Source organism: Aptenodytes patagonicus, chromosome 2, assembly GCF_965638725.1.
Source record: "Aptenodytes patagonicus chromosome 2, bAptPat1.pri.cur, whole genome shotgun sequence".
In the NCBI taxonomy this organism is placed as follows: Eukaryota; Metazoa; Chordata; class Aves; order Sphenisciformes; family Spheniscidae; genus Aptenodytes; species Aptenodytes patagonicus.
Genome location: NC_134950.1, coordinates 53,281,546 through 53,294,915, shown reverse-complemented (window position 1 = coordinate 53,294,915; position 13,370 = coordinate 53,281,546). Strand labels below are relative to the sequence as shown.

Sequence of the window (13,370 nt, the reverse complement as noted above, 5' to 3'; positions counted from 1 at the left end):
GGAACTGATTTGGCTTGAAGTTGTGTGCTGATGTGCACTTATATTGTTGCCAAAAATAGCACTGTCCTGCTCCTGTGTTACTTCTTGCACTATGTTGGTACAGATATTTCTTTGGCTTCACAGCGAGCAGGCTCAGAGTACTCTTCTGTATAAGAAATAATCCAAGAAAAAGGGGTGACTTTTTAGATGCTGTGTTAAGACCACTTTTTTGTTTGTTTCTTGAGCAGAGGTGGACAAGAATGGGATTAATAAAAAGTAATCTTGCTTCTAGTTGTGTTTTAAAATGCATGTCGTATTATGCAGCCTTACAAGAAAGCTTTGCAATGGAAACTGTCTTTCAGATCTGTTCCTCCAACTGTTTAAGGATATAACAGGAAACAGATGAACAGGCTTAGCTGAGCCAGGGGTAGGAATAAGTGGAAAAGAAGGGGTGTGTGTGTGGGGGGGAATACTTCAAGCCCGGATTGCTGTAAAATATATTGTGAAAACATGTCACACTGGACAGTGGAAAGCTGACCTGAGGGAGGAGAATGGCAGGGAAGTAGAGAAACTTGTAGTAGAAAGTGCACTGAATCATTACAACCCCTAGAGATATGATTCCTGATAAGTTTATGCTGATCTAAGACTGTGCTTCTGGAAAGGGTAGTCTGCCCTCCCTGCAACTCTAGCTTCATAACTTCCTTATTCCTATCACTTCTAGTGATCATGAAGTTGCAGGGTAAGTTGGGTTATCTCATTGATCTGTCTGAAAGCAAACTTGCCAAATCGAGAGTCTGGCAGGTTGCTTCACTCACTAGACAGTGACGTGTCTGTAGAGCCAACATAACGCAGGAATTGAAGCGCAGGGAAGAGTGGGATTGTCTCTTTCAGTAGCAATTTAAGTTAAATGTGCTTATGCTGATTGTGAAGTAGCCTCTCTATTTTTTTATGCCAAAGTATCTGTTCTTTAAAAAAACAAACCAACCCCCAAAGGCCAAACAAACAAAACCGCCCCACCACCATCCCACAAACCCCCAGCCTTCCCCGTTTAAATCATTCTGCAGTCAAAGTGCAGTTGGTAGCAGAGAATCTTCTCTAGTTTTTCTTTATATATTTTTATAAGCAAGGTGGAAGGATGCCTTTGCAGTTAAGAATGCTAAATCTGGAATCTTTTTTATACAACGAGGCGCTAGTTTCATCTTCCTTACAAATACTTTGATCTCGTAGGTTTTTCAAATAAATCCATTATTGTATGCGTCGTTCTCAGGTAATGCTGATGAGCATCTGTAAAAATTCTATGAGTAAAATACTGCATAAGGAAAGAGATTTTATAGGTAGGTTGATAATGAATAATGTACCATATGTTAAAAATTTTGGTCATAACAATGATTTTTTTTTTTTTTTTTGGTATGTCTAATGTTGGTAACTGGTGTTGAAACAACTGCTGTATGTGGCTAAAAATGAATTAGTTGTTCAGATCTGTGATGCATTTTATGTTGCAAATATAAAATTCATGCTGTTGAATTTGCATTCTGCTATTATTTATAATTTAAATACATCATTCATATATGTTGAGCCATGGTTCCAGACTCTCTAAAAACCTGAATTAAAAAAAACCAACAAAACCTTGTGTGGCAAGGTCAAATTGAAGGTGCACTCAGCAGCAGCATTTGCTGTTGCACTTCTATGTCTCAAATTAAACGTAACACAGTATAAACGGGTGTTTCTTCTACCAAATCACTTCTAACTAGAGCCTGGACTGTCATTTTATGGGGATGAATTATGTGAATTATGGTGGGCTTTATAAGTCACTGTACCCCCAACAGCTGGGCCTGGGAGGGCAACAGATACCTTGATCTCAGCCCCCTATACACACGTGCTTTCTCATTACCTTTTCCACTGAGCAGGTGTTTAGCTCCCATGAAAGAAGAACTAGTTTCCTCACCCCCTTCAAAGCTTTACAGACAACTTCCTCAAAAATTTTCACTGAAGTTTTTCTTTTGTTGTCCCATCTAGAAAATTTCAGAACTTGCAGAAGATCATCCAACTGAAAAAGGCACAAAATCTTTACCTGCTTCCTGCTAATCTGAAAATACTGCAGACCAACAAATGCCAAAGCTTACCTGTTACAAAATTTTTTTCATTAGTAATGCTTCAGTAATAATCTTTAAACAGCATAGTGATGATGTAATTTCAGTGTTTCAATAAGAGTTTTAAGCATCTTATCAATAATCTTTGCAGCTACTCAATTAGCCATGTAATCTGTAACAGTTGAATACACTGAGGATGATAGTCTGAAGAGTTTTCTTCATCTGATTTCATGGTCAGGGTTACTGTTAGATTGGCTGATTTCTTGATCTTTTCAATACAATTACAGTGAAAGTAGTCTGTGGTCTGTTTTAATGTATACAAGATGAAAGCAAGTTTTCAAGACCACATCTGTCTTGTGGTCCTGAAAACGGAGCAGTACAACTTGGCTTCTTCTTTAATACTTTGTGTGGAAAATTGAATCAAGAATTACTGTGTAATTGGCATGCAACATTAATTCAGTAATACGACTTTTTATGATACAATGCATGCCTGTTCCAGTGAGTACTGTTCTGAATGGTAGCCACTTAGTTGTCAAAATTTTGGCAGCAGCTCTAGAAAATCCTGCAAAATAGAATAGCTGTAGGAAGGAAGGCTGCAGTGTGAAGGAACAGGATCTTGTGCATTGAAAGAAACTACCTCTCAGCTAATGAGGAGGAGGATGCAGCCACTGAGCATCATAAAAGAATTTGCCATTTGTAGGATATTAATATCTTGCAGAATTTTAAGGGGTCATGTCCATAAAATTGTCCTTCCATCCTGCTGTCCAGTAATTTAGCACAGTCTGGAAGAGAGAGAAATATGGTCTCTAATGTGCATAGGCAGAAGCAACTGAGGAGTAGTTACTGGCCCTCTGATGCTTTGCTGTGAAAAGTAAGATAAAAATCTATTACACATAGAAGCTTTTTGTTTGTTTTATTGGTCCTTCTGTTTTTTCAGTAGGACCAATGCATTTTAAAAGCATCCAAAAATGTAGCAGGCATCTCATTTATATGAAAGCAAGATGCAGTCTTAGCCCCCAGATGTTTTTACAGTTGAACTTCAGATGAAAATTTTCCTGGTATTTGACAGCAAACTAAATAGGAAAAGATCTGAAAGAAGATCTGGTAAGGCTGGCGCTCTAGCAAATATTAGGATGAGTGATTTTTTTCATAGTATACAAAATATTAAGTAAATTTCTTATTTTTCTCTCAAAGATGAGAGGTGTTAAAGAAATGGCAGCAATGTTTCTGAAGTATATTCACTTCTCGATGCATCTGTTAAAGTGTGTGAATGTACTTTTGTCCTGGTTTTGGCTGGGGTAGCGTTAATTTTCTTCCTAGTACCTAGTATGGGGCTATGTTTTGGATTTGTGCTGGAAACAGTGTTGATAACACAGGGATGTTTTCGTTACTGCTGAGCAGTGCTTACACACAGTCAAGGCCTTTTCTGCTTCTCACCCCACCCCACCAGCGAGCAGGCTGGGGGTGCACGAGAAGTTGGGAGGGGACCCAGCTGGGACAGCTGACCCCAGCTGACCAAAGGTATATTCCACACCATATGACATCATGCTCAGCATATAAACTAGGGGAAAAGCTGGCCGGAGGTCTGCTGGTCAGGAACTGGCTGGGCATCGGTCAGCAGGTGGTGAGCAATTGCATTGTGTATTACTTGTTTTATATATTCTTTTATCATTATTATGATTTTCCCTTTCTTTTTTGTCCTATTAAATTGTCTTTATCTCAACCCACGAGTTTTACCTTTTTTTTTTTTTTCCTTTTTTTAATTCTCTCCCCCATCCTACTGGGGGGGAGTGAGCGAACGGCTGTGTGGTGTTTAGCTGCCTGCCGGCTTAAACCACAACAACTTTAAATTTTATTTTATTTATCTGTGGAGTCGACAGTTTCCTTATTTCCTTACTGAAGAAAAGTTTATAAAATATTATCTGAATTGGTTAGGACGGTTCCTTGTTTAGTGACTAGAGCTACTTTGGAGACAAGCTGGCTATAATTAGAGAAATGCACATTTGAGTGTTGGTGCCTTCCCATAGCGTTCCTCAAGTTGTAGTTGGAAAAACATTTCTTGACCTTGGGTTTTTTCTTAGGTCATTGTTGCCCCACCTTTTACTGGTCACTTACAGTGGTCATATTGCTTCTGTCAGTCGTAAGGAATTTTCAGGTAATTTTTGTTGTGCTTTTTCGATGATCCACAGTAGATACTCCAGAGCTTTATGGGATCTTTAGAAGCACTGAGCCTGGCAGGTGAAGATAAAGAGCTTACATGACATGATACCCTGTGGGAAGCCACTGTAGAAAGTAGACCAGCTTGTTGTGCTGCTGGTATTATGTGCTTCTGAGGCGTGCTCTTTATCAGCCCAGCTTTCTGAAGAGCTGATGGTGGTGTGCCCAGGTACAGTCCAGATTATGACGTGAACCACAGTGCTCCAGACTTGCTCCCTCTCTAAAGCAGCTAGAAACAGTTCTGATGTTGCAAACCAGAGACATATTTATATCCTAGGTTTGAAAAGACATCATTTCATAATTAAATAAATTATGTTTATCAGTGCAACTAATACTCATTTATTTTGCCACATTTCTTAAAGCTTTGGTAACTTGTGTTTTACTAAATTATATCCTTAATTTTGGGAAGTTCTGCATAAGTGAATCTCTCAAAGAATTAATGTTGGTGTTTGGGTTTTTTTCCAAATATTCTAGTCTTTTTTCCTAGCGTGTGACAGAGCTGTAGAAGGTGTTATGAATAGAAGCTGAGCAATGTTTCACAATGAGCAATGTACAATCTGTTAAGTGTTGTTCTCTTGTTTTGCTGTGTTATAAGTGATTTGGACTGTGAGGAAGTGAGAAGCTTAGTCCTGCCAGGAAAACAAAAAATCCTAAGAGGTTGAGAATGGTTTCTTATTTATTTGCTTACCTCAAGAAAGCTGTGATTATGATGGAGTCTAAAAAGACTGAGATTAACCCACAGACTGTAAAATGCATTCAGCTTCTGGCCAAGTGCTTATGTCCACTCTGCAGAGGACGAGCCTGCAGAGAAGACTGGCTGTGGACGCTCCACATAGCAGTTGGTCATAGGTCTCCTGTGGGCCTGGGTGATCCTGCAGCCTGAAGATGCAGTTGCTTAGTTGTGGTTCCTTCAGACACTCTGAATCTGGGGAAAAAAGTGACTGTTATCCTCCAACTGCCAGGATGGTGTATTAAGTGTGAAACTGAGGATCTATGTTGCGTACTCAGTGCAGTAGCAAGAGAACGTGGAGATGCTTAAGAAGTCAGGGTCTGTTAGGATAGCATCCAAGCAGTGTGTAGGAAGGAGTGCACTTTCTTACTGGTACAGTAGTCGACCTCATGGACTCTTACTTCTGCTTTTCGGGAGGGCTCATTGAAGTGAGCTACCCTAGAACCACAGCTTTTTTTGTTTGTTTTATAGGAAACTCGTTGGCTTACTCTGAAAGAGAGTTTAGGAGTGAATAGCACTTATGCAGTGTGGATGTTCAAGGTGACAGATTATTGGAATAAATTAGGAGCTCAGTTATTACTTGACAGCGCAGTCATTGCTATCTGTTGAGAATATTTTTAAGTAAAAGCTGAGAGGCTCATTTTATGAGGATATTTCTGAGGCTTATTGAGATCCCACGTTTTCAATATCAGGTGGCTAATGAAGAACTGTTTAATTCAATTATAGTATCTGCCTTGCAAGGCATTCTGTGACTGAGTGGTTCCACTTCCATTAGCTAGTATTACTTGGCTTTTAAAGTTTGAATTTTGTGAAGAAGCTCTGTTTCTCCTGTAAATAGCATGTTGCTTCAACGGTAGGGAAAGATCAGATGACAGAAGAGGTTTCCTGGCACAAGATTATAGCAGTTTCTGGTTTTCAGTTTGTCTCTGAGGAACTGTCGTAAGGGAGTAGCATGTGCCATTTATAAAGATAAGATGATAAGGGAATTAAGTTTGGTTACTTACCTATTCCAACAGCTAAGTGAAGACACGTGAACTTAAGAAAAGTATATTTCTGAGAGAATACAAGATTGAGCAATTTGTTTATCTAGCGTTGTGTTATTAATACCCTTAACACCGCAGTCTTCGGACTTCATGGATTTTAGTCTGCATTAATACTCTAGTAATCGAGTTGCTTTTCCCCACCCTTGAATTTGAGGTGTTAGATAATAAATCCCCTTCCTTTGGTAGACATCTTGGTAAGCATATACAGAAGTGGGGTGGAGTTGTTATGCTCAGCCACTATCTGTTATGAAAGTATTCCACTAATACTCGCTTTACAGTTTCAGCATTTATTTGGTCTGTGCCTAAGAGGTCTTACTCCAGTATTATCTCAGAAATTGAAAGTCTTAACTGTTACAGCCAATGGCATCAGTTTATAAAGTGATGATTTTAAAGAAATCTAATGTAGTGGAACTTGCTCATTAAATAGTTAAGTAAAGGATGCTATAAGGATTTTGAGGGAGAACAACTTCTATGTTTCAGAATTTGTGTGAATACCTTTTTTAAGGTAATTTGTGCTGCTAGATAACATTCTTTTGGAAAAAATCTGATTCCCACACTCTGTTTTGGGTATTGTATGGTTTGTTTGTATGCTTTAACTAGAAGAAATTGAACATGAAATTATTACGCTTTGGAGCTGTCGGTATAGCTTTTCACCCACTTGTGTTGTTTTGAAAAAATTCTAATGTTATTTTAGCTACTACTACTTTGTACTTCTGAGAATTAATACGGTTTCTGTTGTCCTGTTGTCATTCAACAAATACATTATATGTGCATTTATGTCATCTCTGCATGTTTATTTCAGTGCAATGCGTGTATTGTTGTCCAAGTTACCACGACCATGGATTGTTGATGAGAAAAAAGATGATGGTTACACTGCCTTGCACCTGGCAGCTCTCAATAATCATGTGGAAGTGGCTGAACTTTTGGTGCATCAGGTAGGACTCTTTTTCTCAGGAGGATTTGAATGTTACACTTCAGTTAACCATCTGATGTGAAAATAGTTTGCTTCTTTACACCTGCAATCGCAATGCAGAAGCAATGGAGCAAGAAAGGACACGTGGTGAGCTCTAAAGGTCAAACTTGCCTTTGAGATCATTACAATGGCCTAATGGTGCAGAGGGCCTGAAAAATTTGACACCTAGTTTGATTCAATGGATCAACATCTGTACAGTGAATAATTAAAGTATTTAATCACTTCTGCTCTCAAATCTCCAAACTAGGAATCATATTCAGGGTCATATTCAGTGCCCTAACGGACTGCCTTGCCGGTAGATGGACCGCTGGGATGATAATGCTTTAATGCTTTGAATGTCTTCCAGGGCAATGCTAACCTGGATATTCAGAATGTTAACCAACAAACTGCTCTGCACCTTGCCGTTGAACGACAGCATACACAAATTGTTAGGGTAAGTATCTTATTTGCAATAAGCCGTATGGTTAATGGTACTTGATTCAAGCTGATTGTAGCTGTTAAGACATGGGTACTTCATGAACATTTAAAAAATGATTTAACAATATGTAGCCATTCAGTGTTTGTATGATTAATTTTGGTCAATTCAGAAACCTGCCAATTTGCTCAGCAGGTCAGTCGGCAATATGAAGGACATTTCAGGAATGCTAAATTTTTGTACATGTATATTATGGTTTCCTCTATGCGGTTGCCAATTCCAGCATCCCTCCTTGTTAAGTAAGGGAGAATGTGTTCCTCTGTTACTTGTCTGAGTCTTGTGGTCCTGTAATGGGACCTTCAAATAGCATTTTTGATGCCTCTTGCTGTATGAGTAATTATTCTTGCTCATAGCTTTTGCAAATTTTAGCTACGTGAAACATCTTTTTACAAGTTTAACTACTTTTCAGTCTTCTGAGTGTGTAGCTTTCCCTGTTCTTAGCTTGGGAGGGCTATAAGCAGTAATAAAAGTACCTTACCGGTGAAAGTAATGCTATTTCTGGGTTTTTTTGCTCACACATTTGCAAAAGTTAATACTTCAACTTAGCAAAACTTTGTTACTGGCACAGGAAACAGGAGTCTGGCACAGCTTGCCCATTCTGGCCTGTGTGCACTGTCCATAGGGGACCTATGTGACTTAGTGTTTGGATTGCTAGCATGGGCCGTTGAGGCTCAGAGAGAGCACTCACTGCTGTAGGAGATGTTCCCTATGAGTGAGTACATCAACCTGGCCTTGGCCCTCTGTGTGGTTTTTTTTTAATTTGTCTTTGTAGAGTGAGAGTAATGTTATATTAAAAACTGTCTCTTACTCAGGCCTACAGACAATTGTCCTGCCCGTGCAGACGTATATCTGCGGTTCCGTTTAGTGTTACTTTGCCATAAGGTTTCTCCATCTCCAAGGGTTGATGGATGTGATCCCATTACAGTGAAACATGTGATATGGCCCTATATCTGGAACTGCTTGCTACCAAAAGAATGGTTTCCTAGTCAGTGTCACTTGCATCCTGCAAGCTATTCGGCAGTTATATTTGGTGAGCTCTTGTGCCCTTCTGGAACTGACACAGTACCTGGGAATACAATACTACTGTAGCAGATGAGCAGGAAGGTAGGCATGTAGAACTAGTATGTGTATTTACTGAGAACGTTTAAGTGAATGACCCTGTAGAGTATCCATACTTCAGAGTTGGATTAACTTTGAGAAGTCCTGAAATAACTCATGCAGCCATGCAAAGAATATGCTGGCTCTGTATTTCAAAATTAATTCCTATTGGGTACCTTCCAAGGCTGGGTTGTACCCTCAGGCATCTGTGGAATAGTGGTCAAAGGTAGCAGGGTTCTTTTCAAAGTCCTGCTGCCATGACAAAGGGTGGTGGTTTGCCTTTTTTTTTGAATTTTGCTTTTTTCTTTAACTTCTTCAAAAGCTTTGAATTTCCATGCTAGCCAAGGATTCCAGGTTGCTCTGAAAAGAGTTCTCTTACAGATTTTCTTCCAGGAGAAACTCTTAAGCAGTAAATAGCTAGTGGCAGACAGAAGATATGAATATGAGAAAGAAAAACTGAGCCAGAGTAAGTCCATTTAGAGAGTGTAAGAAGCTGGGGGGAGACTGTTGCAACTATTAATCTCGTTTTTGTGGTTTCACTTGTGGAAGAAAAGGTTGGGGAAAATTGTAAGCTGCAGTCAATTACAGGCAGGTATTTCCTTGAAAATTAAGTTCTGAATTCCTTTTAAGCTGTTTTCCTTTTAGCCTTTTCTAGAGTCTGAGATTCTTTGGTTCCAAGAGGCTGAGATCCTTGTAAGCATGCAGGTTCTGGAGAGGGAGATCCCACTTGATGTATTCCTGTTTCTAGGCTATGCCTTTTGTCTCTGCTGCTGATCCCGAATTTTGCAGAGTAGCAAAAGCTCAAAACTAAAGTTAAAACCTCAGCTGCTATCTACAGGTTTCTGGATAATGACAGGGTTTAATTTTTAGGGTCAATTGTTATTTGTCAGCATGCGTTGATTTGTTTTGTTTAACAGCATATTTAAGAAAGTTCTGGTGCATCGAATTATGGGAGGGCTGTATGCAAAGGCAGTATGAATAGGAGGGCCTGTGCAGCCTTATGCTTGCTTTCATGTCATGTGACCTGGAACGTGTGTCTAAAATTAGCCTTAAATATGAATCTTACAGTTCATTACTTTCCAAAGTGTTCTGAGATAGTATTTAATAGTGTCGGTGGTTTCTATGACTTCTGCTGAGTAAGGATAAACCTCAGTACATGCTTAACTACTTTGCTAATGGGAGGATACTGTAAATTAAGTTGTAAAGTTTAGCATGGTGTGAAAGTGCTGATTTTTGAGGTCATTGAAACCTAATAGTAAAGAATATATATATCTCTAAAGTATTGACCACTTGTTCTGTTTCTGATATATTGCTGTAATATGTTACATTGTTTGTAGGCTATCTTGTAAGAATTAACGGTTTTGGACAGTAGAAAGAATTCTCTAAAATAGCATCTCTTGTAGCGCTCCCTCAGAGCACAGGCAAGCATTAGGCTTCTGCTGAAATAAGCTTGATATTTGGAAGAGATAAATGCTTCAGTTGAGGGCTGAGCTCCAAGTATGGAAGATAAATAAACTCAACTGTGAATTGTAGCAAGATAAAAGAATAACCCTTTTAGACCTCCTAGAGCATTCTAAACCATAGTTTCACTGAAATGAGTTTTAAAAGGAATAAATAGCTTTTTTTGAGTTTTAAATTGGTTTTTCTCATTTCAGCTCTTAGTCCGTGCAGGTGCTAAGCTGGATATTCAGGATAAAGATGGGGATACTCCCCTGCATGAAGCCCTGAGACACCACACCCTGTCACAGCTCCGCCAACTCCAAGACATGCAAGATGTGGGCAAGGTAGATACTGCTTGGGAGCCATCAAAGAACACAGTAAATAAAATGCATTTATTTATTCCTTTTTTTCTGTGCACATTTGTCTCTTTATTTGTCTAGTTTATCTAGTTCTGTACTGTTGAACTGTTTTTTGGCAGCATAAGTTTACGTAGACATTCTGCATTAGACTGCAGTGTAGGCAGAAATCATATTGTTATATGTGGCTTTTCACGTGTAGTCATTGTCTTTGTTAAAGAAAAATATGGGTTATTTAGTTCAAAATATTTCTACAAATCTCTCTTCCAGAGCAAACATGTATGGCTGCCAAAAAATGAAAAGTAGTTTTTTAGGAAAGAGAAATAAACAGTATTACAGTACAGAATAAGACTAAAATTAGGTTTTCTGTGATTCAACATCTTGCATGTCTTTGTAGCTTTAATTGTTTAGCTGCTTCTATAACCTTCTGAAAGTTTATTCTGTTAGAACAAGGCATTCTTAATCTTTGTATGTTTATTGTTATGTCTCTTTCTGACAGAGTTCATTTCAGAAATTGTGCTGTAGTAAGGAAATAGTTGAAGAAACTCCAGGTAATAAAGGTCAAAATGTTTTATTGAAAAAAGAAACACTCACACCCAAAAAGCTGTGAGAACAACATATGCGAAAATGAAGTTTATAGTTTTGCTGATAGACAAAGGAGAAACTCCATTTGGAGTGATTGGGATTGAGAAAAACAAACAACAATTTTGTCTTTAAATATTAAAGACTTGTAACCTGGCACTAGATCAAATTTGCTGAATCATTAGTTACTAGTGTCATAATATTTTTTCTAATTTTAACTGTGGGTGGTAAGTTTTTTGCATTTCATTCAAAAAAACCCCCATGAACTTTAATAAAAGGCCTTTGTTTAAAACAGTAATTCCACTGTACAACAGATGTTTTTCAGACTGGTTACTTAATCTCACTGAAATACACTGGAATAAGCTTTGAAAAGAGATTTAAAATATGACTGGCATATGTAAGAAAATGCTTGTGTCCTTTTAAGTGAGAGGAGGAAAGCAATTACAGCTCAGTTGTTTCCATGATCTGAAATGGACTCTGTGAGAAGTGGCCAAAATACTTTGTGTGCATGTATTTAACTGTGAAACGAATGAACGGGAGATAAATACTTTTTCTCTGATTCAGCATTTCATAAATAGGTTCCTCTGTTGCCCATCTTATTAGTGGTGTCCACAATGAAACTAGAGTTGGGTTTTTTTGAGTTTTTTAACACAAGAAGTGGGGTTTTTTTCTACCGCCTTTTTAAATTTTAGTTTTGGGGGATTTTATGTTTCAAAGAATAAGTTTCTCTTCTAGTTTCATTTGAGATGTATCCTTGGTTTAAAAAAAAAAATAATTACACTTTTGGTTTATTTCTATTAAAATAATAATTTTAAAAAAGGGCAGGGGAAAGACACCACAGCAAAAAAACAAACAAAAAAAATCCCTGTGTGAGTGTATCTCTGATCACCTAAAAATGTTCTAATGTTTAAAAAAAAAAATCACAATCAACCAATAGCTTCTATATTAGCTTGATCAAACTATTGGTAATTTTTTTGCACGTTGTTTAACTGCAGAGAAATTTTTTGCCTAACTAATGAATTTGGGAGGTTTAAGTGGTGTAGAGAAGATACGTGCCCCCAGAGAAGAGGTGAAAACTTGCTTATTTTAATTTTATGTGGTAGCAACATAAGACGTGGCTGAAATGTAAAAGATGGAGTAAAGCCTGACTAAAATATACCTGAAACCTCTTTAAGATGATCAGCAGATCAAACTGTCTTGAAAATGTTGGTTTGTGGAAAACAGGACATGAGAACAATACTTGTACCTATCTACCTTTATTTAAATAAAGGTAATGTAAAAATGCTATAAACTAGATTTTACCAATAAACAGTTTTACTAGTAAGCCACCTTTGGCCCAGAATTGTATATCAGAAAAAGACAGGATCTAGGCTGCTAAAATACGTGTAGGCATCGGACCTTTAAAGCTATCCAAGGACACATTTGTAATTTGTCTTGTGTAGAATTGCAAATACGGTGATAGATAATAGAGGATAAATAGGATTAATAATTTAGTCTGGGAAACAGAAAGGCTTTCTTTTTGTGAATATGATGACTGAAGTTAAATTGATGGAATCTGTATTTTTTTGATTAATTTTTATTAATTACTTTAAAGATGGGAAAAACATGTCAGATTCCTTTAGTCTATGTGATAGCAAATCTGATACTTAAATATTTAGTATTTTAGAGCTCATTTTTGCTTGGCTAAATTTTAATTAACTTTGGACTACTGTCCTGAAGATACCAAACTACTGAGCCCCGTAGAGTGCCTCTTTGTAGTATAGTACTTTAACAAATAACGATTTTTTTTTCCAGTTAAATAAACTGAAAAATAACAAAAATTTCACTTGCAGGTTTTTAGATGTTTCTCATATTTGATAAAGTTGGTTGGACAGCAACTTTATTGAAATTTTACCATTTGTTACTTTTTCCTTTGAGCACGGTTTAAAATATGAAACAAACTTTTTACTGATATCATGAACTTATTTCATAAGTAGAATTATATGGAATAAGTTCATTAGCATTGAGTTTTAGTAGTTCCTTCTGAATGTCAACATTAAGCTGTTGTAATAACTAAAACAATTTTTGTCAGGTTTCTTCAGCTGTTTTTTGGGTATCAATCTGAAAAACACTTCTGTGTTCAAGTGCTATGAGCGGTGAACCCCATTTCTTTAAATAATGTTGAAGTTTTTCATCCAGCACATTGTGATGATTGTACAGCTGGGAGGAGGAGAAATTTTCTGAAGTACAGTCCTGACCACCACAAAAAAAGTCATTTCAGTTGCTTTATTACAGATGCAGTGTTCCTTGGTATAGGGTACTTTTTATTCTAAATAAATGTATTATTCCCCAGGCTCGTTTAGTGTAATTTATTTTAATATAGGTATCTTTCAGACCCTTAAAATGCT

General features: G+C 37.5%; 1 protein-coding gene across 3 annotated transcripts in view; it reads left to right on the top strand.

Moving 5' to 3' along the window:
* The window catches only part of MIB1 (MIB E3 ubiquitin protein ligase 1), an 85,412-nt gene that overhangs the window by 51,091 nt on the left and 20,951 nt on the right, over positions 1 to 13,370 (top strand). For 2 of the 3 annotated variants that reach the window (XM_076329855.1, XM_076329854.1), the window contains exons 13-15: positions 6,862 to 6,994; positions 7,379 to 7,465; positions 10,261 to 10,422. In XM_076329855.1, coding sequence (XP_076185970.1) covers positions 6,862 to 6,994; positions 7,379 to 7,465; positions 10,261 to 10,422 — 382 coding nt within the window. The remainder of the gene's footprint in view (positions 1 to 6,861; positions 6,995 to 7,378; positions 7,466 to 10,260; positions 10,423 to 13,370) is intronic. The other variant, XM_076329856.1, reaches the window with a different exon arrangement.